The 24,860-nt window shown below is 44.5% G+C and overlaps 1 protein-coding gene across 6 annotated transcripts in view; it reads left to right on the forward strand.

Moving 5' to 3' along the window:
• The first annotated feature begins 1,010 nt into the window (after positions 1–1,010).
• e2f6 (E2F transcription factor 6) overlaps positions 1,011–24,860 on the forward strand; it is a 31,318-nt gene continuing 7,468 nt past the window's right edge. For 2 of the 6 annotated variants that reach the window (XM_038800311.1, XM_038800315.1), the window contains exons 1-4: positions 1,011–1,278; positions 10,450–10,654; positions 14,855–15,013; positions 17,977–18,091. In XM_038800311.1, coding sequence (XP_038656239.1) covers positions 1,236–1,278; positions 10,450–10,654; positions 14,855–15,013; positions 17,977–18,091 — 522 coding nt within the window. In that variant the 5' untranslated portion in view covers positions 1,011–1,235. The remainder of the gene's footprint in view (positions 1,279–10,449; positions 10,655–14,854; positions 15,014–17,976; positions 18,092–24,860) is intronic. The other 4 variants (XM_038800316.1, XM_038800317.1, XM_038800312.1 and 1 more) reach the window with 3 other exon arrangements.

The raw sequence follows: 24,860 nt of genomic DNA on the forward strand, positions 1-24,860 counted from the left end.
CTCCAGTCCCCCCCCCCCCCCCCCCTGAATATCTTTATCAAATTTCTTCTCTCAAAGGAGAACAGTCCCGAACTCTCCAAACTATCCTCGTAACTGAAGTTTGTCATCACTGGACCCATTCTTAGAAAACCTCTTCTGTACTCTCTCCAATGTGTTCACATTCTTCCTATAATGTGGCACCCGAAACTATACACAATATTCCAGCTGAGGTCTAACTAGTGTCTGGTATAAGTTCAGCATCCTATTAATAAAGGTCAGAATACGATATGCTTTATTAATTTCTCTTTCCACCTTCAATCATCTATGTACATATATACCCAAGTCTCTTTGCTCCTGCACCCCTTTTAGAATTGTATCCCTTATTTTATAGTCTCTCCATGTACTTCCTACCAAAATGCATCACCTCACACTTCTCCGCATTGAACCTCTGCCACCTATCTTCTCACTCCACCAACTTGTTGTGTCCTTTTGAAGTCCGACACTGTCCTCTTCAGTTTACAATAGTTCTCTAAGTTTTGTATCATCTGCAAACTTTGAAACTGTCCTCTGCACACCAAGATACTTTCCCCCAGTTTGAATCAGCAGTGAGCAAAGAAGTAAAACTATCGAGTATATACAGATAGAAAAAAATCGTCTTTTATAATGGAAGCATTTAAAAAATGATCACTTCAGTATTTCTCATTCAGAGTCTGAAGTTAACTCTACTTGGCCATATTATTCGACGTTTCCTTACTGTCCTGTCTCCAACCCATCTCTCATATTTTCTGAATCTACGAAACGAATGCTTAAAGACACTGGTTTGGGAGGACACTTCTTTTTAATTCCCTCAGGTTCCTCGCAGTGATATCCAGAAAATTGAAATTCAGCTGTCGCCAGCCCCACGGCAGCGCCGCCAGCTCCATGGCAACATTGCCAGTTGAAGGCAGAGGGAAGATGGCGGCGGAGCGCCGGCTACCGGCTCAGAGCGCATGCGCCGAGACTCCACCCGTCCCACCTGCCTTCTGTGCATGCGCGGCGCCCTATTGCCATTTGCGGCGGAGGGAACGGGAGGCGGGAGAGAGAAAAGGCGACAGAAAGAGAGTGAGATAGAGATAGGGGGAGAGTGAGTGGGCGGGGCAGGCGGCGAGGTGACCGGCGGAACTCGGGCTGGTCCGGGAGGCCCGGGCTGCGGCCGGCGGCCCTGAGCGAGCGGCCGAGCCCAGCGGTTGGTGTGATCACAACAAGCGGTTCGCAGCATGGAGGAGGACTGCAGCCAGGCAGCCCCCAGCGCCAGTCACTGTGAGTATTACAGCCCGGCCTGCTTCCATCCTCCCCCAATCCTCCTCCCTCTCTCCATCCTCCCCTCCAGCCTCCTGCTCTGTGTGAAACCCGCCTCAGCCGCGGGACCATTCTCAACACCCGGGTGGGTGGCTTTGCTCCCTCCCCTCGGCCTTGCTCCCTTTCAGCCTGCTTTCAGACCAGCCGTCTCGGTAAAAAAAAAACAACCCGCATTTCGGGCTCTACTTGGAAAGGTGGGAGCACGTGTGCACCACAGGCCGGGATTGTTTACATTCACTCCAGTGTTTACTCCACCGTGAAGGCAAATCCTGGCATGGGTTGCTATTGAATTGCATCAGAGATAGGAATTAAACAGAAGTCCAAGTACGGGGAACAAGCCTGGGTTGTGGGGATGTCTGCATTGTATGGATAGATATTGTTTGTTTCGATCTCTGGGTTCTGGACCTGGTAGTTATTTTTTGGGGGGTGGGGGGTTGTACTCTGTGTTCTCTGCGTTCTCTGCAATGTGTTTACAGAGTAACAATAACTCTTCAGTTTTTTTCGTCACGAATTGGTGAGGTTTTCAAATGGATGTTCCTTTGGAATTTACTTCAGTTATTTGGATGCAAACAAATCGCATCTCTGAATGCACACAAAACAAACGGGTGCTGCCCACTGCATGCCCTTTTACAGCTAGTTTTAAAAAATTAATCCCAGGGACGTAGGCTTCACTGGCTGGGTCAGCATTTATTACACATTCCTTTTTTAAAATAAATTTAGAGTACTCAATTCATTTTTCTAATTAAGGGGCAATTTAGTGTGGCCAATCCACCTACCCTGCAGATCTTTGGGTTGTGGGGGAAAAACTCACACAAACATTGGGAGAATGTGCAAACTCCACACTGACAATTACCCAGAGCCGGGATCGAACGTGGCACCTCGGTGCCGTGATGCAGCAGTGCTGACAACTGCACCACCATGCTGTCTTATTGTCCATTCCTAACTGCCCTTGAAAATGTGGTGGTGAGCTGTCTTCTTGAATCATGTGATGTAGGTACACCCACTGTGCTATTAAGGGGGAGTTCCAGGATTTTATTTATTTTAACGTGTAATAAGGTACAGTGAAAAGTATTGTTGTGTCCAGGCATTTTGTTCCATACATGACAAACATCGGGCATACAATAGATACACAATGTAAATACATGGACATTGGGTGAAGCATACATTGAGTGTAGTGCTACACGGTTTTGAACCAACACCAGTGAAGGAACGGTGATATGTTAGAAAGTCAGGATGGTGAGTTGCTTGGAGAGAAACTTCCATGTATTGCTGTTCACATGTATCTGCTTCCCTCGTCCTTCTATATGATAGTGGGTTTGGAGGGTGCTGTCTAGAGCAGGGTTTTTTTCAAAGTGAGGGTGGGTGTCAAAGATCGCAGAGCTAAGGGTCGCAATGTTCCTGTCACAGACTGAAATAGCTTTGCAACGGATGGATTTTGCATACTGTTTTTAGGATTGGAATATCTTGCCCTCTGTGCTTAATTTCTGATTGAGCGAGCGTTACCTCCGCCACCATTTTTTTACCTGGCAGATAACTAAGCAATTTTGACTTTTTGCACCATTTTAAAACAAAATGCTGAAGCTGCACTTTTATTCTGAAAGCGCAATGTAAGTTTCCCCTGAGACAATGAGGATATTAGGATGCAGAGCCATTCCAGCACGGATAATATAAACATAAACAATATTACACCCCACACCTAATCATTCCCCTATAAAGCACATTATAAATTTTACGCTATCTGTAATGTTAAGTGGTGGTTATATTTAGGGGGAAATGGGTGAGAAATTTTTTCTAAGTTGCTGAATTTTTGACAACTGCATGTTCAAATATAGAACGGAATAAATACAAGACAAAAAAAAATTGATATAGTGTTGGGATTTAGGCCCAGAACTTGTAATGGAATCCTACCGCAATGCACACATTTGGATTGTGTGCAAAGTGCCTATCAAAGTGTATAATATTCACACAGAGAATACAGATATTCAGGCTCCTATGTCAAATAATTGTTTTATGTATGAATTTGGAAGCTTTTTGGAAAATTGCGTGATTTGTCATTTATTTGCAATATTTTTTCCATTAATAGCCAAGAAAAACATCTTAACTTTCAGGCCATGCTTGAGAAACAAAAAGTTAAAAAGCAGGAAGAAAATGACACATCAGACAGATCTTTTTGTGAGCTTCCAAATTTGTACATAACAGTTTTTTGGAGCCAGAATGTCTGTATTTTCTCAGTGAATGCAAAATAAGGTGCAGATAGTGGGCAGATCTGACCTCAATGTTGGACGAGGCAGTAATAATGTTGGGGAATGGTTCAAATGGAGAGGCCTGAGGCCGGGAAAAGTGGATGGAGGTTCAAGGTGAGTTGGCAGTAGTTGGCACAATGGCAGCAAGAGATACTGGAAGTGGTAGGTGGCAAGCAGCCTGAAATTCAATGGAAGGGTGCAGACAGGAAATTAAACAAAACTTGATAGGCAGGCGAAAAGACATGAAACCTGATTGGAGTGAGATTTAGAGGACCAAGCAGGCTCACTTGTCACATTAAAGGTCAGTGAACAGTACATGGGCTCTGAAGGTTGGCTGGCATAGGCCCTGAGGGTCAGCTACTTGGAAAAAATGGGTGGGGGGGGGAGGGGGGGTGGCGGCGGCGAAAGAGAAGTGTGAAAAACACTGGTTGAAGGAGCCTTGGTGAGTTCCTGCAGTGCATCTTGTAGAGGTTACATACTGCTGCTACTGTGCATCAGTGGTGGAGGGTGTTTGTGGACAGGGCTGCATTGTCCTGGATGGTGTCAAGATTATTTTTTTTTTAAATTGAGAGTACCCAATTTATTTTTTCCAATTAAGGGGCAATTTAGCGTGGCCAATCCACCTAGCTTCCACAGTTTTGGGTTATGGGGGCAAAACCCACGCAAACACGGGGAGAATGTGCAAACTCCACACGGACAGTGACCCAGAGCCAGGATCGAACCTAGGACCTCGGCGCCATGAGGCCGCAGTGCTAACTCACTGTGTTGCCTTGTGTCAAGCTTCTTGAGTGTTATCGAAGCTGCAATAATCCCGGCAAGTGGAGAGTATTCAATTACACTCCTGATTTATGCATTGTAGATAGTGGACCGGTTTTGGGGAGGTGAGTTACTCTCTGCAGGATTCCTAGTCTCTGACCTGCTGTTGTAACCGCAGTATTTGTATGGTTAGTCCAGTTCAGTTTCTTATAGTAACCCCCAAGATGTTGATATCGGGGATTATATGTCCTGTTAAAATCAAACTCAGCATTTTGTGATATAATTTTGGCAATGGTTGAGAAAAGATGGCTATACATTACTACAAATCCTTTAAGGATAGTTGTTGACAAGTCACCTACAGTCTTGAATTGATCTTGCAGCACTTTGTTTTTCTATGGATACCTTTTCTTCTAAAACCCTGAGGAGACACGAGAATCTGAGTTACTCCTGGTGCTTCAGGATCATTTGGGCATGGGCAAAGCAGTGGAAGAGAGGCAGGCAACCTTAGCAACCACCCAATTTTGCAACACCTTCCCTGGACCTGTAGCTGGTAATTGTGAGCCCCAGGAGCATCTCTGAATACTGACTGACCTGTGTTTACATTTTCTGTTTTGGCATTGGTCATTATCCGTTGCCAGGTTTTAAAGTCGGATGATTAGGAGTGGTATTCCATTCAGGATAATGTACTTTCCTCAAAATTTGCATCATTTTGAAAAAGTGACGATCTTGAGACAGCTCGGGTGTAAGTTGTTGGTATCTTTGGGATACCTGATGTACTCTTCTTTCACTCCTGAATAAGGACGATATTCTACATGGTCGCCATTTCCTTATTTTCATTGACAGTATTGTTACCATCAGTTTTGAGATTATTCTCTTTTGCGTCTCATTTTAAAAAGAATAGTTGATTTTGATTTCCCTTGTACATGTCACCCATATTCTCTTTTTATAACTCTTACTTTGTATTGCCACACTTTGCTGTTCTTGATAACTTTCCATTTACCACAATCTTTTATGTTCTTTTACTTTATGTTTTGTGATGATTCCTTTGTTGGCCATGCCTGCCTTTTTGACAAGTAAAACTGTTCCTCCCTTTAGGGGTATAAACTGGTTCTATAACACCCAATTACTTTTTTTAACACTTATCTTCTGCCACTTCACAATTAACAGATTTGTCCAATTTACAATGGACAGTATCTCATACCATTAAATCTGTTTTCATTTTCTCTTCAAGCATGACGTTAAACTCTGATCAAATTATGACCATATTTGATAAATATTCACATATTTAGGCTGTCAACTAAATCTGGCTCAATATCTTCACAAAATCTAATATGGAATGCCCCTTTGGTGTGTCTGAAACATATTGCTCCAGAACACTCTCCCAAACACTCAAAATCACTTAATTTCTGACATGCCCGTTGACTTAGCCCAGTAGAAATGAGAGAGAAAAATTAAAATTGCTCTGGGACTCAAAACATATTGATCAGCTATGATCTTATTGAATGGTGGACCAGGCACAATGGGGCCGAATGGCCTACTTCTGCTCCTATTTCGTATGTTTGCATGCCTTGGTCACATGCTTGCCTAATCTCTGCATTTATACCATCCCCCCACCAGGAGGCATTTATGTAACAGTTACAGCAGTTTTAAATCCATTTGTACTTCAAAGAAAGATTTGCATTTGTATAACTTTTCATGATCACCTGACATCTCAAAGTTTTCGAAGTGTAGTTACTGTTGTAACGTTTCTTTTTTATTCGTTCATGGGACGTAGGCATCACAGACTAGGCCAGCATTTATTGCCCATCTCTCAAGGGGGACAGTTAAGAGTCAACCAGTTTAATGTAGGATACAGGGCAGTCAATATACCTACAGTAAACTCGCACAAACAGAATGTGACAACCAGATAGCCTGTTTTTGTGACTTTGATTGAGGGATAAATATTGGCCAGGACAATGGTGATAACTCACTTGCTTTTTAAAATAGCGCTGTTGGATCATTTTTATCGAACTAAGCAGGCAGATCAGACTTGGTTTAACGTCCCATCCAAAAGATGACACCTCCAACAGTGCCTTGCCAGCATTGATTTTTGTGCTTAGACCTTGGAATGGGACATAATGATAGAGGCAACAGTGCTACCAACTGAGCCATGACTGCACCTGTCCACCCTTTAGGTTTTACAGCCTGCTTCAGGGCAGCATGGTGGCGCAGTGGTTAGTACTGCTGCCTCACAGGCACCGAGGTCCCAGGTTCGATCCCGGCTCTGGATCACTGTCCGTGTGGAGTTTGCACATTCTCCCTGTGTCTGCGTGGGTTTTGCCCCCACAACCCAAAGATGTGCAGGCTAGGTGGATTGGCCATGCTAAATTGTCCCTTAATTGGATAAAATGAATTGGGTACTCAAAATTTTTTAATTAAAATAAATGAAAAAAAAATACTGCCTGCTTACTCATATCTATTATATCCTGTCAAATCATTGAAGTGATTTCATCTTTAATTACTATAGCTTCTCCTCAACTTCAACCTTTACCATCCTCCCTATCACTTATAACTTGGTATATTTAGTTCCACGTTCTGATAGTGGCCATTACTGAGTTAGAGTTACAAGACTATGTTATACCCTTGGAAGTTGAATTTCTGATTGTCAGGGTTCACCGCTTGGGTAAAGCTCCTGTACAACGCTCCCATGGCGAGTGTACAGACCAACAATACCAACTCCCAATACTTCCAGCTGCACAGGGGCACCAGACAAGGATGCCCACTGTCCCCGCTGCTGTTCGCACTAGCAATTGAACCGCTAGCAATCGCGCTCAGGGCAGCAAAAAATTGGAGGGGGATCCGAAGGGGAGGTAGAGAGCACAGAGTCTCACTCTATGCGGATGATCTGCTCCTCTATATCTCGGACCCACAAAGCAGCATGGACGGAATCATCGCGCTCCTGAAAGAGTTTGGAGCCTTCTCGGGCTACAAACTCAACATGAGCAAAAGTGAGATCTTCCCAGTACACCCGCAAGGGGGGGGGGGGGGGGGGGGGGGGGGGGGGGGCAGCACTAAAGGGGCTGCCGTTCAAACAAGCCCGACATAAATTCCGCTACCTGGGGATCCAAATAGCCCATGACTGGAAAGGGATCCACAAATGGAACCTCACCAGCCTGACGGAGGAAGTTAAAAAGGACCTGCAAAGATGGAACACACTCCCGCTCTCCCTCGCGGGGAGAGTTCAGACGATCAAAATGAACGTACTGCCCAGGTTCCTCTTCCTGTTTAGATCCATTCCGATCTACATCCCCAAGGCCTTTTTCAAAGCGCTGGACAAACTCATCATGGCGTTCGTATGGGGGGGTAAAAATGCTAGGATCCCAAAGAAGGTCTTACAAAAAACAAAAACCAGGGGAGGGTTAGCCCTCCCGAATCTACAATTCTACCACTGGGCAGCAACAGCCGAGCGAGTAAGGGGATGGATCCAGGAGCCAGAAGCTGAGTGGGTGCGTGCGGAGGAGGCCTCCTGCATGGGAACCTCCCTCCGGGCCCTCGCCACGGCAGCACTCCCATCCCCACCCAAAAAACACTCCAGCAGCCCAGTGGTGACAGCCACCCTCCAATCCTGGAACCAACTGCGGCAGCAACTTGGCCTGACCAAAATGTCGAACAGGGCTCCCATCTGCAACAACCATAGGTTCAAACCAGCACTGACCGACGCCACCTTCAAAAGGTGGAGGCAGGACGGGGGGACACTGACAGTCAGGGACCTATACACGGACGACAGGATCGCAACACTGGACGAACTGACAGAGAAATTTCAGCTAGCTGGGGGGAACGAGCTACGGTACCTGCAGCTCAAAAACTTCCTACGAAAGGAGACAAGGACGTACCCACAACCGCCACGACAGACACTACTGGAAGACCTACTGGACGCAAGTATCCTAGAGAAAGGGAACTGTAGTGACATGTATGACCGACTGGTAGATAGGGACGACACCGTACTGGACGCAACAAGGAGGAAATGGGAGGACGACCTGGGGATGGAGATCGGGTGGGGACTCTGGAGCGAAGCACTGCATAGGGTCAACTCCACCTCCACGTGCGCAAGGCTCAGCCTGACGCAACTAAAAGTGGTACATAGAGCCCACTTAACAAGAACCCGTATGAGTAGGTTCTTCCCGGAGGTGGAAGACAGATGTGAACGGTGCCAAAGAGGCCCGGCCAACCACGCCCACATGTTCTGGTCTTGCCCCAGACTCGTGGAGTACTGGACAGCCTTCTTCGAGGTAATGTCCAAAGTGGTGGGAGTGAGGGTGGAGCCATGCCCGATAGTGGCGGTCTTCGGGGTTTCAGAACAGCCAGATCTATTCCTGGGGAGGAGGGCAGACGCCCTTGCCTTTGCCTCCCTGATCGCCCGCCGTAGAATCCTGTTTGGCTGGCGGTCAGCAGCACCGCCCAGAGCTGCGGACTGGCTGTCCGACCTCTCGGAATCTCTCCAAATGGAGAAAATCAAATTTGCCATCCGAGGGTCGGACGACGGCTTCCACAGAACGTGGGAGCCATTCATGCAACTGTTCCGGGACCTATTTGTGGCCAATGTACAAGAGGAAGAATAGTCGGGGGAAGGTAGCGGGAGGGGGGGGGGGGGCTACAGGTTCGTTACGGGGGTTCGATGGCTAGCTAAGGCCCAAAACCAAACTAAATAAACATGTTGAAGGGGGGGGGGGGCGCAGTTACTACTACGAAGATGCTTACCTGTAAATATGTATGTTAATTTTTGCGTGTTTGTTTGTTTTCTTTTTTCTTTCTCCTAACAATTTGTAATTTGTTCAATATAAAATATGAAAACTGAATAAAAACATTTATAAAAAAAAAGAATTTCTGATTGTAATTCATTCAGTTTATTTCCTATACTCTGCTTGTATATAGAACACGTATTTAATAACTTTCCCATGGTTTAATTTCTTTCCAGTGGTTTAATTATTTCTTATCTTTTAAGTTTCCCTTTTACCTGCAGTGCCTAAACCACAATTTATAATCTCTCCTTTGTTTGCTTTTGAACTATTACTTATGCTAACTTCTCCTCCCAAGCCCTCCTCCCACCCCAATTACAGTTTGGCGTCCTTGTGACTCCGCTAAGAGCCTAGTCCCAACCCAGTTCTGTTGGTTCCTGCTCAACAACACAGCTCCTTCTTGTCCCAGAACTGGTGAGGATTTTCCATGAAAATGGAACCCCTCTTTCCCATGAAAATGGAACCCCTCTTTCCCACACCCCTACTGCAACCACGTGTTCACCTCCTTAATCATTTTATCCCTGTAACAGTTTGTATGTGGCTTGGATAATAATTCAGAAATTATAACCCTTGAGGACTTGTCTGAATTTAGTTTCTAGTTCCCGATGCTCTCTGAATAAAACCTCTCACCTACTCTTACCTATTTTGTTGGTCACAATATGGATCACAGCGATTGGATCCTGCCCCTCCAGTATATTTTTAAGTCCGTTCAAGATGCCCTTTCAAAATGCTCTCCTTGTTTTCAGATTGCACCATTACCTCACCCCTTTTTATCTCTGTGACCTTCTTCAATCTTACAATTTTTTTTTTCAATCTTACAACTTGATGAGAACTCTTCACTTGACTAATTCTGGTTCTTTGTGCATCCCCAGTTTTAATCAGCCCACCATTGGCGGTGTGTCTTTGGCTGTGTAGACTTTAACACTAGAATTCCCTCCAACAACCTTTACATCTCATGCCACTTTCCTCTTCAGATTCCTCTTAAAACCTACTTCTCTGACCTGCTGTTATGTGGCTCAATGTCACATTTTGTTTCATAATGCTCCTTTGAGCATTTTACTATGTTAAAGGTGCTATAGAAATGAAAGTTGTGATACTGTCTCGCAGATAAGTGATATTAAAATAAGTACAGTATAAATCTTAACACCTTAGTTGCATGATATTGATTTGCTATTTCTAAATGGCATTTTTTGGGGAGTAGATTTTTGGCATATTGACAATAATATGTTTCTCCTTTGTGGTATAAAGATACATCAATGTCTAATTTCAATTGCTTTTCATTGAATTATATTTCAATATTTTTAGCATCATAATTTTCAAAATTGACGGTTGATCTAATTTTCCTCTTTTTGTAACAGCAAAAAAGCCACGTTTTGATGTATCTCTAGTACGTCTAACACAACAATTTATGGAACTTGTTAAGGCAGCTCCTGATGGTATTCTTGACTTGAACGATGTTGCAAGAGTGCTTGAGGTGCGAAAGAGAAGGGTTTATGATATCACCAATGTACTGGATGGGATTCGTCTTGTGAGAAAAAAATCTAAAAACTTAATTGAATGGATGTAAGTTCCCTTTTACAATAAATTGGTTTCTTTTTTAAAGTTCAACATTATTTATTGGATGTACCTTTACTTCATTTTTTGTTGATTGAATAGCTGGGCTCCAATTTGGACCCAGGTTCAATTCCAGTCTTGGGTAACTGTGGAGTTTGTACGTTCTCCCCGTGTCTCCATGTGGTTACTCAGGGTGATCCGGTTTCCTCCCACAGTCCAAAGATGTGCAGGTTAGGTGGATTGGCCATGCTAAATTACCCCTTAGTGTCCAAAAGGATAGGTGGGGTTACGGGGATAGTTTATGGGGTTTATGTAGGGTACTCTTTCAGAGGGGTGGTGCAGACGCGATGGGCCAAATAGCCTCCTTCTGCACTGTAGGGATTCTATGAATTTGAATAAAGCACACATGTTTTTCAGAGCCCTCTTGACTTTTGTATCCTGAAATAATTTTGGTTAGAGGTTTACTTCCCTTTTACTTTGAGGTGAATGAGACTTCTAAGTCGTCACACATTATTATGCATTGAAACCGGTTTACAATTTTATTTGCTCTGAATCAAAGTTTGAATTCAAAGTACCGTGCTGCAAGAGTCCATAAAAAAATGTAATAAACAAATGCAGCAGGTAACAGGGAAATGTCAAATTGAACACTAAAGAGAAGGGTAAAACTAAATTTAATAAGAATTTTGAAATGATGAACCATTACATCGGAACATAATAGGACTTCGGAGCAGAAGTAGACTATTCACCCTTCAGACCTGCTCCACCATTCAATAAGATCATGGCTGACCTGGTTGTGGCCTGAACTCTATTTTGCCTTCTGCCTCCCCATGTCTATCAAAAATCTTTCTAACTCTTGCCTTTAATAAACTCAATGATCCAGCTACCACTGCTTTCTGGTGAAGAGAATTCCACAGACCTAACAATCCTTTGAGAAAAAATTTGTATGTATGTCTTAAACGGTATACCTCTGTGTTCCTGGTTCTAGTCTCTCCCATAAGTGGAAACAGCTTACTAGTATTTGCCATATCAGATTCTTTCTTATTCTTCTAAACTCCAATGGGCATAGGTTCAACCATTCTTAACAGAATAAGCCCTTCTCAAGAATGTTGAGTGAATCTTCTCTGTGTACTGCTAATTTCAAATAAGGAGAGAAAAACTGTACACAGTATTCCAGATGTAGTTTCACCTAGATCCTATTCAGCTGCAGTAAAACGTACTTACTTTTATATTCCGTTCCCTTTGCAATAAATGCCAACATTCAATTTACCTTGCTAATCACTTGCTGCACTTGGATACTAACCTTTTGAGATTCATTTACCAGAATGCCCAGAGCCCTCTGTAACATCAAGTTTTGCAATCTCCCTCCATTGAAATAATATGCTTCTATTCTATTCTTCCTGCCAAAGTGGACCTGTTCACATTTTCCTACATTATACTCCCTTTGCCAGATCTTTGCCAATTCACTTAACCTGTCCATATCAATTTGCAGACTCTCTCCTCTTGACAACTTAATTTCCTATCTATCTTGGTAGGAGGGTGATGGCAAGGGAAAGGGTCGGTGAGGTAAGTGGGAGGCAGTGAGTTTGGGATAGGTGCGAGCTGGAGATAAGTTTGAAAATTTAGTTACCATACATTCCTATGTTACAGGCAGTGAAGTGCATATACGCTTCATAATGTAAATATTTTACTCAGGACCCAAGGCCTAAACCCTGAGCTCTGGAATTGCCCCTCTAAATCTCGTTGCCTTTCTACCTTGCTTTCTTCCTTTAAGACACTCCTTCAATACTACCTCTTTGACCAAACTCTGGTCAGCCGCGACAATATTGTAAATTGTGATGCATTAGTCAACATTTGAAGCCTCCAAAATTCCTTTTAGAAAACTAGAGTCGGCTAGTACGCAGAATAAAATCTCAACTGCCATTGGGGGTGGTCGAAATTTTGAGATTGAAAAAAAAAACTAGTAATTTATATTAAAATGTTGCAGTTTATTGAATGAATGAATTGTAAAAATATACCTATAACTGCAGTCAAAGCATTTTCAAATCATTATTGTCATTGTCTTGGGCATCCGCTGTGCAGCATTCATCGAATCAATTCGGAGTCACTTTGGTTGTGCTGTCATTGTAATGATCCCACCCTGGATCAGATGTGGCTATTTCTCTTTCAGAATCCCCCCCTCTGCACCAAATCATAACAGTTCCACAGAGTCATTGGACGCAAAATGTTGACTTTGTTTCCCTCTCTACAGATGGGCCAGACCTACTGAGTTTTTCCAGTATTTCTTGATTTTATCTTCAGCACTAGCTGGAAGTTGTTAGGATACTAGCTTTAGCTGTGTTCCATGCACTAAGGCATTTCTTAATACTGACCGGAATTCTCTGGTCGTCAGGATTCACTTTTTCTGCTTGCAGCACAGCCCTGCCAGCAGATTTTGAAGCGGCGTGGGTGGTTTCAATTGGAAATCCCATTGACAAGCCACGTGAGTTAAGTTTACTGCCACTCGAGGCCACAAGCAAAGAACTGGTAGACTCTGACTCTCTCTCTCTCTCTCACTTTCCCCCTCCCCGCAGCAGGAAATTAAAGGGTGAGAGCCAGGCCTGACATTACTGGGGCTGGTTTAGCACACTGGGCTAAATTGCTGGCTTTTAAAGCAGAACAAGGCAGGCCAGCAGCACGGTTCAATTCACGTACCAGCCTCCCCGAACAGGTGCCGGAATATGGTGACTAGGGGCTTTTCACAGTAACTTAATTGAAGCCTACTCGTGACAATAAGCAATTTTCATTTCACATGATTAATCCGGTGGAATTACAGCCAAAATTCACTGTTCAGTTCCTGGAGCCCAAAATTCCATCAGAATTTAAGTCTTCCCTGTGGCCCTTTCCCGGACATTCTGGTTTGTTACTTTCCTCACCAACTTTCCCACTCGCGGCTCCTCTCACTCTGTTTCTCTCCTGAGCCCTTGCTTACTGAGGGTTTTCAGGAGGGTGATGGCAAGGGAAAGGGTCGGGGAGGTAAGTGGGAGGGAGGCAGTGAGCGGAAGAGTTTGGGATAGGTGCGAGCTGGAAATAAGTTTGAAAATGTTGTTCAGCTATTGCAATGCAGAAGAATTTCAGGACAGTTAATACCACTATTCTAATCAATTTGCTGAAGCTGGTTATTTAGAATTATTAAAGGAAGATTAATCCCAAGACATTCGACACATTTAAAATATAGGGGCATTTCTACAGTTTGTGGAAAGTTTTGCATTCCTAGTCCAGTAATAATGCAAAGATTGTGAGGTTACCTTATAGGACATTTGAAACTCTGTACTTCAAATACTATTGCTCCCTCCAATTCACTTCTTTCTGCATTGCGAGAGATAGTTTACTTCACAATTCATAGATTTTAATTTTTAAAGCTCTAGATGGAATATATGCCAAGATCATTTCCCCCTGCCCCCCACCCTCCTTTTATCTCTGCCTGTGTGTGCGTTGTTGTGAAAAATTACTGTGCTACATTCCTTCATATTCATAGCAGTTTAAATAAAGGAAACACTGAATAAGCTGAAAAAATAAAAGCTGCTTTTTCCATATTTTCTGTTAATTCAAAAGGCAAACCTCCTTGGCACTTCCTATTTTGAGCTTGTCAGGTTGAAACAAAGGATACTTGTCTTATGGCATCACTACCAATTCAACTTTTCTGTCAAATGACTGAAATGCAAGCTACAATATAAAAACCATGCCTCCCTTGCGCATGGTGGTGTAGTGGTTATGGTACAGAAACTAAAACTATGCGGTAATGAGTTCAAATGCTGCTATGCCCCTCGGCTAGATTAATCAGTAGTTGTACTACTGAGTCACTCATGGTGATGGACAGTGAAATCCCTTGCCCAGAGCTCTTGCTATCTACCTTTTTAAGTCATGTTCAAAATGAAAGAGTACTGATGAATAATTTCTTTGATAATTGTCCATTACAACATTGTGCTAACTGTTTTATTTGTGCTTCATTCTGACCCCTAAAACTGCTGTAACTGCTCTATCCAATACCTTCCCTTTATCTCATATCGCCACGGCCATTTGAGCTTGGACATTGAGTTTCAAAAGCTATTTAACTTGTGATAACTGCAATTAGCCCATTTGTTCTCCTTCCTCTCCTAGAGATGCTGCTGTTAATGGTTGATGACATAAATGCTCCTCTTCTAAATGGAATTATATTTTCTCTGATTTTAGAGGCAAGAACCCAGAGGAGAAACTAGCATATGAAGCTCAGTCTCGAAAACTGAGAAAACAACTGGCAGACCTGACAACAGTGGAGAATTCATTAGATGAATTAATTAAAGACTGTGCTCATCAGTTGTACACATTAACAGAAGATAAAGAAAATGCAAGATATCCTTTTGGTTCTTAAGGAAGCTGTTTCTGCATGCTTGCTTTTTTTGTTGAAAGTTTTGAAATTCTTTACTTTGTTTAGATAATTTAATTGAAGACTCGGTAATGGGTGTGACAAATGTAGTTTTTGTCTATAATAAATATCTGATTAAGATCTTTTATGGCTAGAAAATGCATGAAGATTTGAATCCCACAGACACCCCAAAGTTATTTCTCAAAAAAATAAACCATAAGCACATTGGACAAGTTTGCTACAGTAATCTTCACAAGGGCAAAGTGACAAAATTCAGCATGGTGTCATATTTGATTAGAAGCATTTAATTCAATTGTACTTATTGCCATTGCCAAGATTAGCGATCTAGTCATTATTGACAAGGAAATGGGCATCTTTTGTTTTTCTGTAGATGGACAGCTGTACCTAACACCTTTGAAATGATAGATGGTCATTGACGTCTTTGGACAGTTTGTAGCCAGGGATACTCAATGACTGGGCTTCATAGCTCAAGAATCAAGTCTCCGCTATCCAGCCAGCAGGACAGGTCTGTGTTTCAACACTGCATCAACCAGCTGAGAAATAAGATTAGTATAAAAGCTGTGACCTGTTTAATAGTGTAGGATGAGCTTTTTTAAAGTTTATGTATAAAGAGAAAGTGAATAGTGTCTTCATTATGTTATTTAATAAAGAGGATAGCGAAGCGTATGATTAGCGGCTTTATACTGTTCCTTTGTCCTGTTTTTTGAGGCTCTGTCAGTCTGCTAAGAGTGTAGAATTAGTTTGCTTTTCGAAGCAAGGAGAATCTTGTGGTAGAACCTTGTTATGTTCCAATTGCTGTTCTGTGTCTACCTAGATAATTGGCCAGGTTAAAGCATGCTGTCAACTGTAAGGTATATGATGTCCATTTATCATAATGCATATTATGATAAATGGACATTCAGCCACTTGAGCCTGCTCCGACAATCAGAAAGATCGTGGCTGATCTTGATTGTGGCCTTAACTCCACTTTGCTGTCTGTCCCTTCATAACCCATGACTCCCTTGTAGCTGGTAATGAGAAATATCTAAAATTTGAGAATGTGATTTTGCCCTTGGTTTGGATTGCAGAAATGTTGAAAGATTTGGTGGGTGGACGGGCATGGTAACTATAGGTAAAGTACCAATGTAAGAATTGCAACTCCTAATGTTTACTGTACATATTTTCTTATACATTTGGGTTATGACATCTAAGGAGCAGAGTTTCAGGTCACCACCGCTTCTCTGAATAGTACCACAAGTAGGATTGACTTTGTGACTGTACTTCTGTGTAGGCTTTTGGGGACGGGTGAGAAAGAAACCTTGTAATGCTGTTGTATTAGCTAATGCGTTCCTATCTTTGAGTGTTAGCAGCTCTTGTACTGTTCCAGTCAACTCGAGTGACAAGTGCTGGAGGGGGAGGTTGTAATTGGCTTCACAAGGATGATAATATTGTTCTAATAAAGTCCGTCTATTTTTGGGGCAATATTGTTATTACACTGCATATTGGGTCAGATATGAAATAGATGGAGCTCATCATTAGATAGTGGAATTGGCCTTTTCACCACTGACGCTGGTTTAATATCCAGCCCATACTCATGGGATGGAAGTCTCTTCCTTCTAAGTAAAGATTAGGAAATTAATTTGAAATCTTCATTCATTTCTTGTTGCAATGCGCCAACAGAACAAATACTCTAATGTGGCACAGAAATGATAGGCCGCAGGAATGCTGGTGTAAGAAATGGAAAATGTTATGTAATCCATTCTGTACATTCAAACTAAGGGACATTATTGGGACACCTTCACTGTGTATCTGACTGCATTATACCATATCTGGGAGTGTTTACTGACTGTTCCATGAGCACAAACAATAGCAAAGTATACTTATTTTTTCCATTAGTGCAATAAAAATAATTAAATATATTTTGGGGGGAAAGCAAAAAGGTAAGCAAAAGTGCAATATGGGTTTTGATGAGGCCTTTTCATTGTGAGGAGTGAAGAAGCAAGATTGGGGGAGAATTCCCAAAGTTGAAAGAGACCCTTATTGCATCAGCATGGCATTTTCTATTCCCCACACTAAGCTATGGCTTGGCCTCTCTAAAATTGACAACAGTTATGACTGAAGACTTTGTACTGATGTTGAAGTGGGGTAGGGGGCCATCTCGTGGCCTGGACATGGTTGAATGGAGAATGTGAGTTGATTTGTGGGAGTGGAGTGAGGCCATGGGGAAATTTATTCATCAGGAGCAGTCCTCATCTTGGTGAGAGCATTTCCACTAAAATGGCTATGTGAATCCCTACAGTGCAGGAGGTGGCCATTTGGCCCATCAAGTCTGTACCTACCCTCTGAAAGAGCACCCCACCTAGGCTCACTCGCATGTAAAGTCATAACCTTACCTAACCTTTGGACACTAAGGGGCAATTTGGTGTGGCCAATCCACCTAACCTGCACATCTTTGGACTCTGGGAGGAAACTGAAGCACCCGGGAGGAAACCCACGCATGCACAAGGGGAATGTGCAATCTCCGCACAGTCACTTGAGACCGAATCGAACGTGGGTCCCTGGCGCTGTGAGGCAGCAGTGTTAACCGCTGTTGTCTCAATGTCTCAAAAATTAACCTTTAAATCCTGTTGTATTAATTCATTTTTGGGGGTAAACCTGCATTAAGCTGCTATAATGGAACTTGGAAAAAGGAACAAAATATGCTGGAACGTTAATTCTGTTTTTCTCTCGACAGATGTTACCAGATGTTTGCATTTTTCCAGCATTTGCTGTTTATATTTCAGATTTCGAACAGCCACAGTATTTCTGCCTATGATGAAACTTGAATTTGCCTCAATAGATTTGAATATGTGCTTTCACATAGAATTTCAAAATACATAGACATCAGTGTATCATCGAAGTCCCTGTATTTTCCATATATCTCAATCAGTTTAACTTAACAAATGAATACGCTAGCATATGTAACTTACCAGGACGTACGCAGCCTGCAAGACTTCGAAGAACAGATTATGATTGCAATCAAAGCTCCCCAAGAAACCAAGTTGGAAGTACCTATTCCTAAAAAGGTAAAATGCAAGTTAACTGTTTATTTCTAGTATACCTGATGACCTGGAGATATCTGACTGCATTTGTGAGCTAATTGTTGAATTAGCATCTTAAAATGGAGCGTCACTACTGACTGCTGTCCTGCATATATTATCAGCTGGCTAAGAGAAACATTAGCTTTGGTTTTGGAGCAAACTGCCAACATTGACTTTTCAAATGGATAGGGATGTAAAGCCCAGGGAATAAGATTTTTTTTCATTAATTAATAGACGTTCTAAAAATTTATATTGAGTACTCTTATGACATTGGAATTCAGAAATGTTGATGAGCGGATGAGGGTGTCTAGAATGGAAACGTGTTTTGTTTTCAGTATGTAGAAACCAGTAACTGCAACTTCAATTGGAGGATGCAAATTTGAATCTCAAGATTAGCATTGTCTGGCTTCCTCGAGGTCATGACAAGGTTGTACAAGTGAGGAAAGGAGAAAGTGCTCTTACACCCTTCACCAAGATGTTCATTGGTGGGCAACTGTGGAGCAAGAAAGAATGTTCAGAGCTAGAAGGTTCCTGGCAAGAATTTCCATTGCCTTGTATTGGGGAATTGGTACTCTTCAACTAATAGTTACATGAGGGGCAGAATCAGTCAAACATGAGCTTTACTAGCTCCGTTCCAGCACTAAAATGTACATTGCAAGCTGATAGTTTATTATTGCAACTGCTTGGAGTTAGAATGGATTAAAAAGGACCTTATTCAGATATATTTTCTCCAGGGTTACTAATAAAAAAGTAAAGATGTCATCATTTGTCGTCAGTCCCGTTCTTTACGGTGAAGCTCATATCTGTGATTAAACATTTTGGCCTGTTTGGCTCTGCTCAGTGTAAATTTTAGCCATCAATGGGAATGCCTGAGGATTTCATCCCGACCATTAAGATAACCAGCGCTGTAATGGAAGAGAGCATCCCATCCAGCTTTGTGGACTGCCAAGGAGCACTTTAAACAAATGAAATCACAGGCAGATGATGATGCAAACTTAACTAGAGGTTCCTGATCCAGTGCTTGATATTTTTCTGTTTTGTAGTCATACGACATTGTGGGGATGTTTCATAAATGTGATGCTGACTTTGACATTTTTCTTTTTAAATGGCAACTGACAACTTAAGTGAGCCGGTTTGAAATGCCGACCCAGAGTTTCTGATCCTGAAATCGGCTAAAACAGCTTAAGAGATAGAAGAATTTTAAGAGCAGGGTATGTCAAGTGTAACATAACTTTCCACAATCTTTAACATGGTTTTTAAAAATAAACTTGTGCTGGAAGCCAGTCCACCCACACAAACCCCCACCCATTGAAATAATGAACACATCCAAATGTTGTCAATTGACCCTATTTCCAACTGTTTTAAAAAGCTGGTCAAATTAAGCTTTTTGTTTGGTACTAAAGCACTAATGGGCAAGTTAAAACTTTTAAAATATTAAAACATTTAATTTACGCACAATAGCGCACTGGTGCTTCACAGCACCAGGGTCCCAAGTTCGGTTCCTGGCTTGGGTTGCTGTTTGTGCAGAGTCTGCACGTTCTCCCCGTGTCTGCGTGGGTTTCCTCCCACAATTCCCGAAAGACGTGCTGTTAGATGAATTGGACATTCTGAATTCAGTGTATCCGAACAGGTGGCGTGGTGTGGCAACTAGGCGATTTTCACAGTAACATCATTGCAGTGTCAATGTAAGCCTACTTGTGACATAATCAAGATTATTATTATTAAGAAAGTGACCAGTATGCAATGAAACTAATAAATGTTACAATATAGTTTTTTGAAATTATTTTCCAAGTCATGTAAAATCATGTTCGCCACAGCTGGCAGGCCAGACACTTTGAGCGTGATTTAACCAAAACATTTCTACGTGTCATTTTGGGCGACTTTGCGGGTGTGTTTCTGTCGGCTTTTTGGGGGAGATCCACATGGTATTCACCCACACTTGGGGTGCGATCTACTGGCTTGTCCCGCCGGAGTTGGAGCGCGAGATGGCTGTTAAATGCTGGGAGAAGCCTCCTGCGGGAATCCCAAAGGTCGTTAGCCTCACACAAGATCTTCTTAAAAATATTTTCATTAAGGCATTAAACACAAGAGCAAGAGCAAACAGGAACATTATCGTAAATAAATAACTGCCATTCCATTCCTCCCAACCTGCCTTCCAATTTTAGCCCCTTTATTCCCCCTGCCGCCTCAATTTTCCTCGAAGAAGTCGATGAACGACTTCCACGTACGGGCAAACCCATCAACCGACCCTCTTAAGACAAACTTTATTTTCTGCACCCATAGGAACTCCGGCAGGTCGCTCACCCACTCCACTCCCGGTTTCAGTGGCTCTGAGTCCCTCCACTTCAGCAAAATCCATCTCCGGGTGAGCAGGAAGCAAAGGCCAGAACATCGGCCTCTTTCACTCCCGGGTCTTCTGACATTCCAAATATCCTACTTCTGTACTCGGGGCTACCTTCACCCTCAACACCTCATGTGGGCGGGGAAAACTCCACGGGTTTAGACAGTGCTGTTGGAATGTGGATGGGGGCATTGGCCTTGCGAAACATAATGATTTATTATTGGGTAGCAAATATTGCTGTGGTGAGGAAGTGGGTAGTTGGGGGAGGAGTCGACGAACCCCTGCCAAAATCACTTCAATTTTGGACATGCCCAAAACATGTGACCGTGGTTTGTGGGCCTCCCATCGGACAGCCCACACCTGTCCTCTACCCCCTCTAAGAACCTGCTGATTCTGGCCACCATCATGCACACTCTATGAAGCTACCTTAAACTGGATAAGGCTGAGACTCGCTCACAACGAGGATGCATTCACCCTCCGAGCTTCCTCCCTCAACCCGGCCTCCATTTCTCTCTCTCCTCCACGCCCCACCCCCAGTTCTTCCCATTTCCATTTGACTTCCCCTGTTAAGGCTCCCTCCCAGTTCATTAGCTCTTTGTAGATCATGGACACGCTCATCCACTCCGCTGAATAGCACCTTAATCTGTAATCCCAAGGACGGCAAACCTGGAAAGGATGGCACCTGCTTCCTTACAAAATCTCGAACCTGTAAGCATTTAAACCTGTTCCCACTGGGCATCTCCCATTCCTCCAAGTCCTCTAAACTTGCAAAGCTGCCCTCCACAAACGGGTCCCCAAACCGCTTGATCCCTGCTTGTCGCCACCCCTGAAACCTCACGTCAAACACACGCCCCCCCCCCCCCCCGGGGCCCGGTGCCAATCTGTGATTGTCGCAAATCGGTGCCCACACCGAGGCACTTTCAAACCTCCGATGCTGCCGCCACCACTGGGCTCGTTGGGTACTTGGCTGGCGCAAACGGCAAAGGTGCTGTCAAGAATGCCTCTAAATTGGTACCCCTGCAAGAGGCCGCCTTCATCCGCCTCCACGTCGACTCTTCCCCAACTATCCACTTCCTCACCACAGCAATGTTTGCTCCCCAATAATACATCTTTGTTTGGCAAGGCCAACGCCCCCCACCCACGTTCCAACAGCATTGTCTTAACCCGTGGTGTTTTCCCTGCCCCCACAAACCCTGAGATCAAAATATTGACTTTCTTCAGACTGATTTTTGGGACGATGATCAGGAGGTTCTGAAAGACAAGAGCCTTGGCAGCACCGTCATTTTCACTGTCTGCATCCACCCTGCCAGAGATAGTGGCAGCACATTCCACCTTTTTAAAAATAAATTTAGAGTACCCAATTATTTTTTTCCAATTAAGGGGCAATTTAGCGTGACCAGTCCACCTACCTTGCACATTTTTGGGTTGTGGGGGCGAAACCCACGCAAACATGGGGAGAATGTGCAAACTCCAGACGGACAGTGACCCAGAGCCGGGATCGAACCTGGGACCGTGGCGCCGTGAGGCCGCAGTGCTAACCACTGCACCACCATGCTTCCTCCCATTCCACCTCTTAAAATCCCCCCTCATCCGTTCCACCAACCGCAGCAAGTTTACCTTGTGCAGCTGCTCCCCACCCCACCTGAATAGCCAGATATCTGAAACTTGCCCCCACCACCTTGAACACCTTGATGGGGAACACCTCACTCTTCCCATCATAGAATCATGGAATTTACAGTGCAGAAGGAAGCCATTCGACCCATCGAGTCTGCAGTGGCCCTTGGAAAGAGCACTCTACCTCATCCCACATCTCCACCCTATCCACGCAACTTAGTAACCCCACCTAACCTTTTGGACATTAACGGGCAATTTAGCATGTTTATCTTATATCCGAAAAACCAGCCAAACCCCTCCAGAATACTCGTAATTCCCTCGATACCTCCCAGTCTGAGATATAAAGCTGCAGATCATCTGCATATAGTGAAACCCTGTGCTCAACCCCCTCACAGTCCCTTTCCAGCTCCTTGACGCTCTAAGTGCCATTGCCGATGGCTGTATTGCCAAGGCAAAAAGCAGCAGGGAGAGCGGGCACCTCTGCCTTGTCTCACGGTATAGCCCGAAGTACCCAGAGCTCACCCAATTAGTCAGCACGCTGGCTATTGGTGCCCCATACAACAATCGTACCCTGTCCGAACCCGAACCGTCCTAACACTTCCCACAAGTACTCCCATTCCACCCGACCAAAAGCCTTCTCTGCATCCACTGCCACCTCCACATCCTGTCCCTCCGGGGCTATCATTATCACGTTTAGTAGTCTCCGAATAATCGGCATCCGTTGCCTCCCCATTACAAACCCCGTCTGATCTTCACTTATCGCCCCCGGCACACAGTCCTCAATTTGCCAGGACTTTGCCAACAACTTAGCATCCACATTTAATAGCGATATCAGGCGACAGGACCAACACTGCTCCAGATCTTTATTTTTAGTATTAGGGATGTAGATGCCTGCGATAGAGTTCCCCTGTTTCCCTCGCCTCATTATGTACCCTCACCGGCAGCGGCCCCAGGACCCCCTAAAACTACTTATAAAATTCTACAGGGAACCCATCTGGGGCCTTCATTACCTGCATAGTCCCCATGCCCTCCATCACCTCTACCAGGCCAATGCGGGCCCCCAGGCCCTCCTCCACCTTGGGGGAACTCCAACCCATCCAGGAACCACCGCATCCCCCACCCCTGGCCAGGGGCTCGGATTCTGCACTGTAAATTCTATGATTCATAATCTTCCTGTACAACTCCTTGAATATCCCATTCACCCCCACCGGGTCCAGCACCACTCTTCCCCTCCCGTCCTTCACCTTTCCAATCTCCCTCACTGCCTCCTCCTTCTGTGTTAGTGGGCCAGCATTCTACTCTCCTTCTTCCCAAACTCATACACTGCAACTCTGGCCCTCTGCAACTGCCCTACCCTACATCCTGAACTCCATCTGGAGCTTCAGCCTCTCCTTCAAAAATCCCGCCTCCAAATGCCTCCAGTCCACCTGCAGAATTTCATTCATCAACCTTGCCATCTCTGCTCGCACCACCTTTTCCTTATGCGCCTAGATTGATGTGAACAGCCCCCTAACCACTGCCTTGAGCACATGCCATAGCATGGCAGCTGAGACCTCGCCTTCATTCAGTTCCACATAGCTCCGGAAGGTGACCGGTACCCGCTGCCACACCTCATCCGCTAACAACCCTACGTCCCGTCTCCGTTGTGGGCGCTGCTCCCACCCGGCCGCCGCCTCCTACCGGTCCACTTGCAAGTCCACCCAGTGCAGTGTGTAGTCTGAAACAACAATCAGCGAGTACCCCGAGTCGACGAGCCTGCCAGCAGCGTCTTGTCCACCACGTAGAAATCAATCCGAGAGATACCCTGTGAACATGGGAGAAGTATGAGAACTCCTTCGCTCTCGGCCTCTAAAACCTCCACGGATCCACCCCCACCCATGCGCTCCATGTAAACCTCCAGTTCCTTCGCCATTGCCGACACCCTCCCCGTCCTCGGGATCGACCGGTTTGGACCTGGTTCAATAACCGTGTTCAAGTCCCCTCCCATGATCAACCAGTGCGAGTCCAGTCCGGGATCTTCCCCAGCACTCGCCTCATAAACTGCCAGTTTGGGGCATGAACATTTACCAAAACCACTGGCATCCCCTCCAGCTTACCACTTATCATCACGAACGTCCCTCCCAAATCTACCACAATATTCTCCATCTCAAACGTTTATTTAACAACGCTGCCACCCCCTGCGTCTTCATGTCGAATCCGAATGAAAGACTTGCCCTAGCCACCCTTTCCTTAGCCTGGTCTGATCCCCGATCTTCAAGTGTGTTTCTTGCAAAAAAGCCACGTCCACCTTGAAGCAAACACACACGACCGTTTAACTGGCTCATTCAGCCCCCTTGCGTTCCATGTGACCAACCTGGTCGGGGGACACCCTGCCCCCTCCCCTACCGGTCAACCATATCCTTGGGCCAGCTCCCGGCCCATATCACGTGCCCCTCCAGACCCACCCTTCGATGCCCACCATCACCACTCCTTTTTTGCTGCAATCACATCTTTGTCAGCAGCAGCCCCCCCCCCCCCCCCCCCACACACACACACACACACACACACACACGCCTCGCAAGAGCTAACCAGACCTAGAGATGTTGTGGGCAGGACCCAGCCTTGCACAGTTAAGTGGGTGTAAGTTAACTGCGGATGCTATATCTAATCGGCTCCTGGAAATCATTGGCTTCCCCAAGGAGACCCCAACGTGGTACTGGATTAGTACTGGTCCACACAAATGTGGACTAGATGGAATGGCACCTGGGGGGGGCGGAGTCTCCAGGTCATTGGAGGCCCCTGGGTGGTCAGTGACAGGGT

The sequence above is a fragment of the Scyliorhinus canicula genome, chromosome 6 (assembly GCF_902713615.1).
Source record: "Scyliorhinus canicula chromosome 6, sScyCan1.1, whole genome shotgun sequence".
In the NCBI taxonomy this organism is placed as follows: domain Eukaryota; kingdom Metazoa; phylum Chordata; class Chondrichthyes; order Carcharhiniformes; family Scyliorhinidae; genus Scyliorhinus; species Scyliorhinus canicula.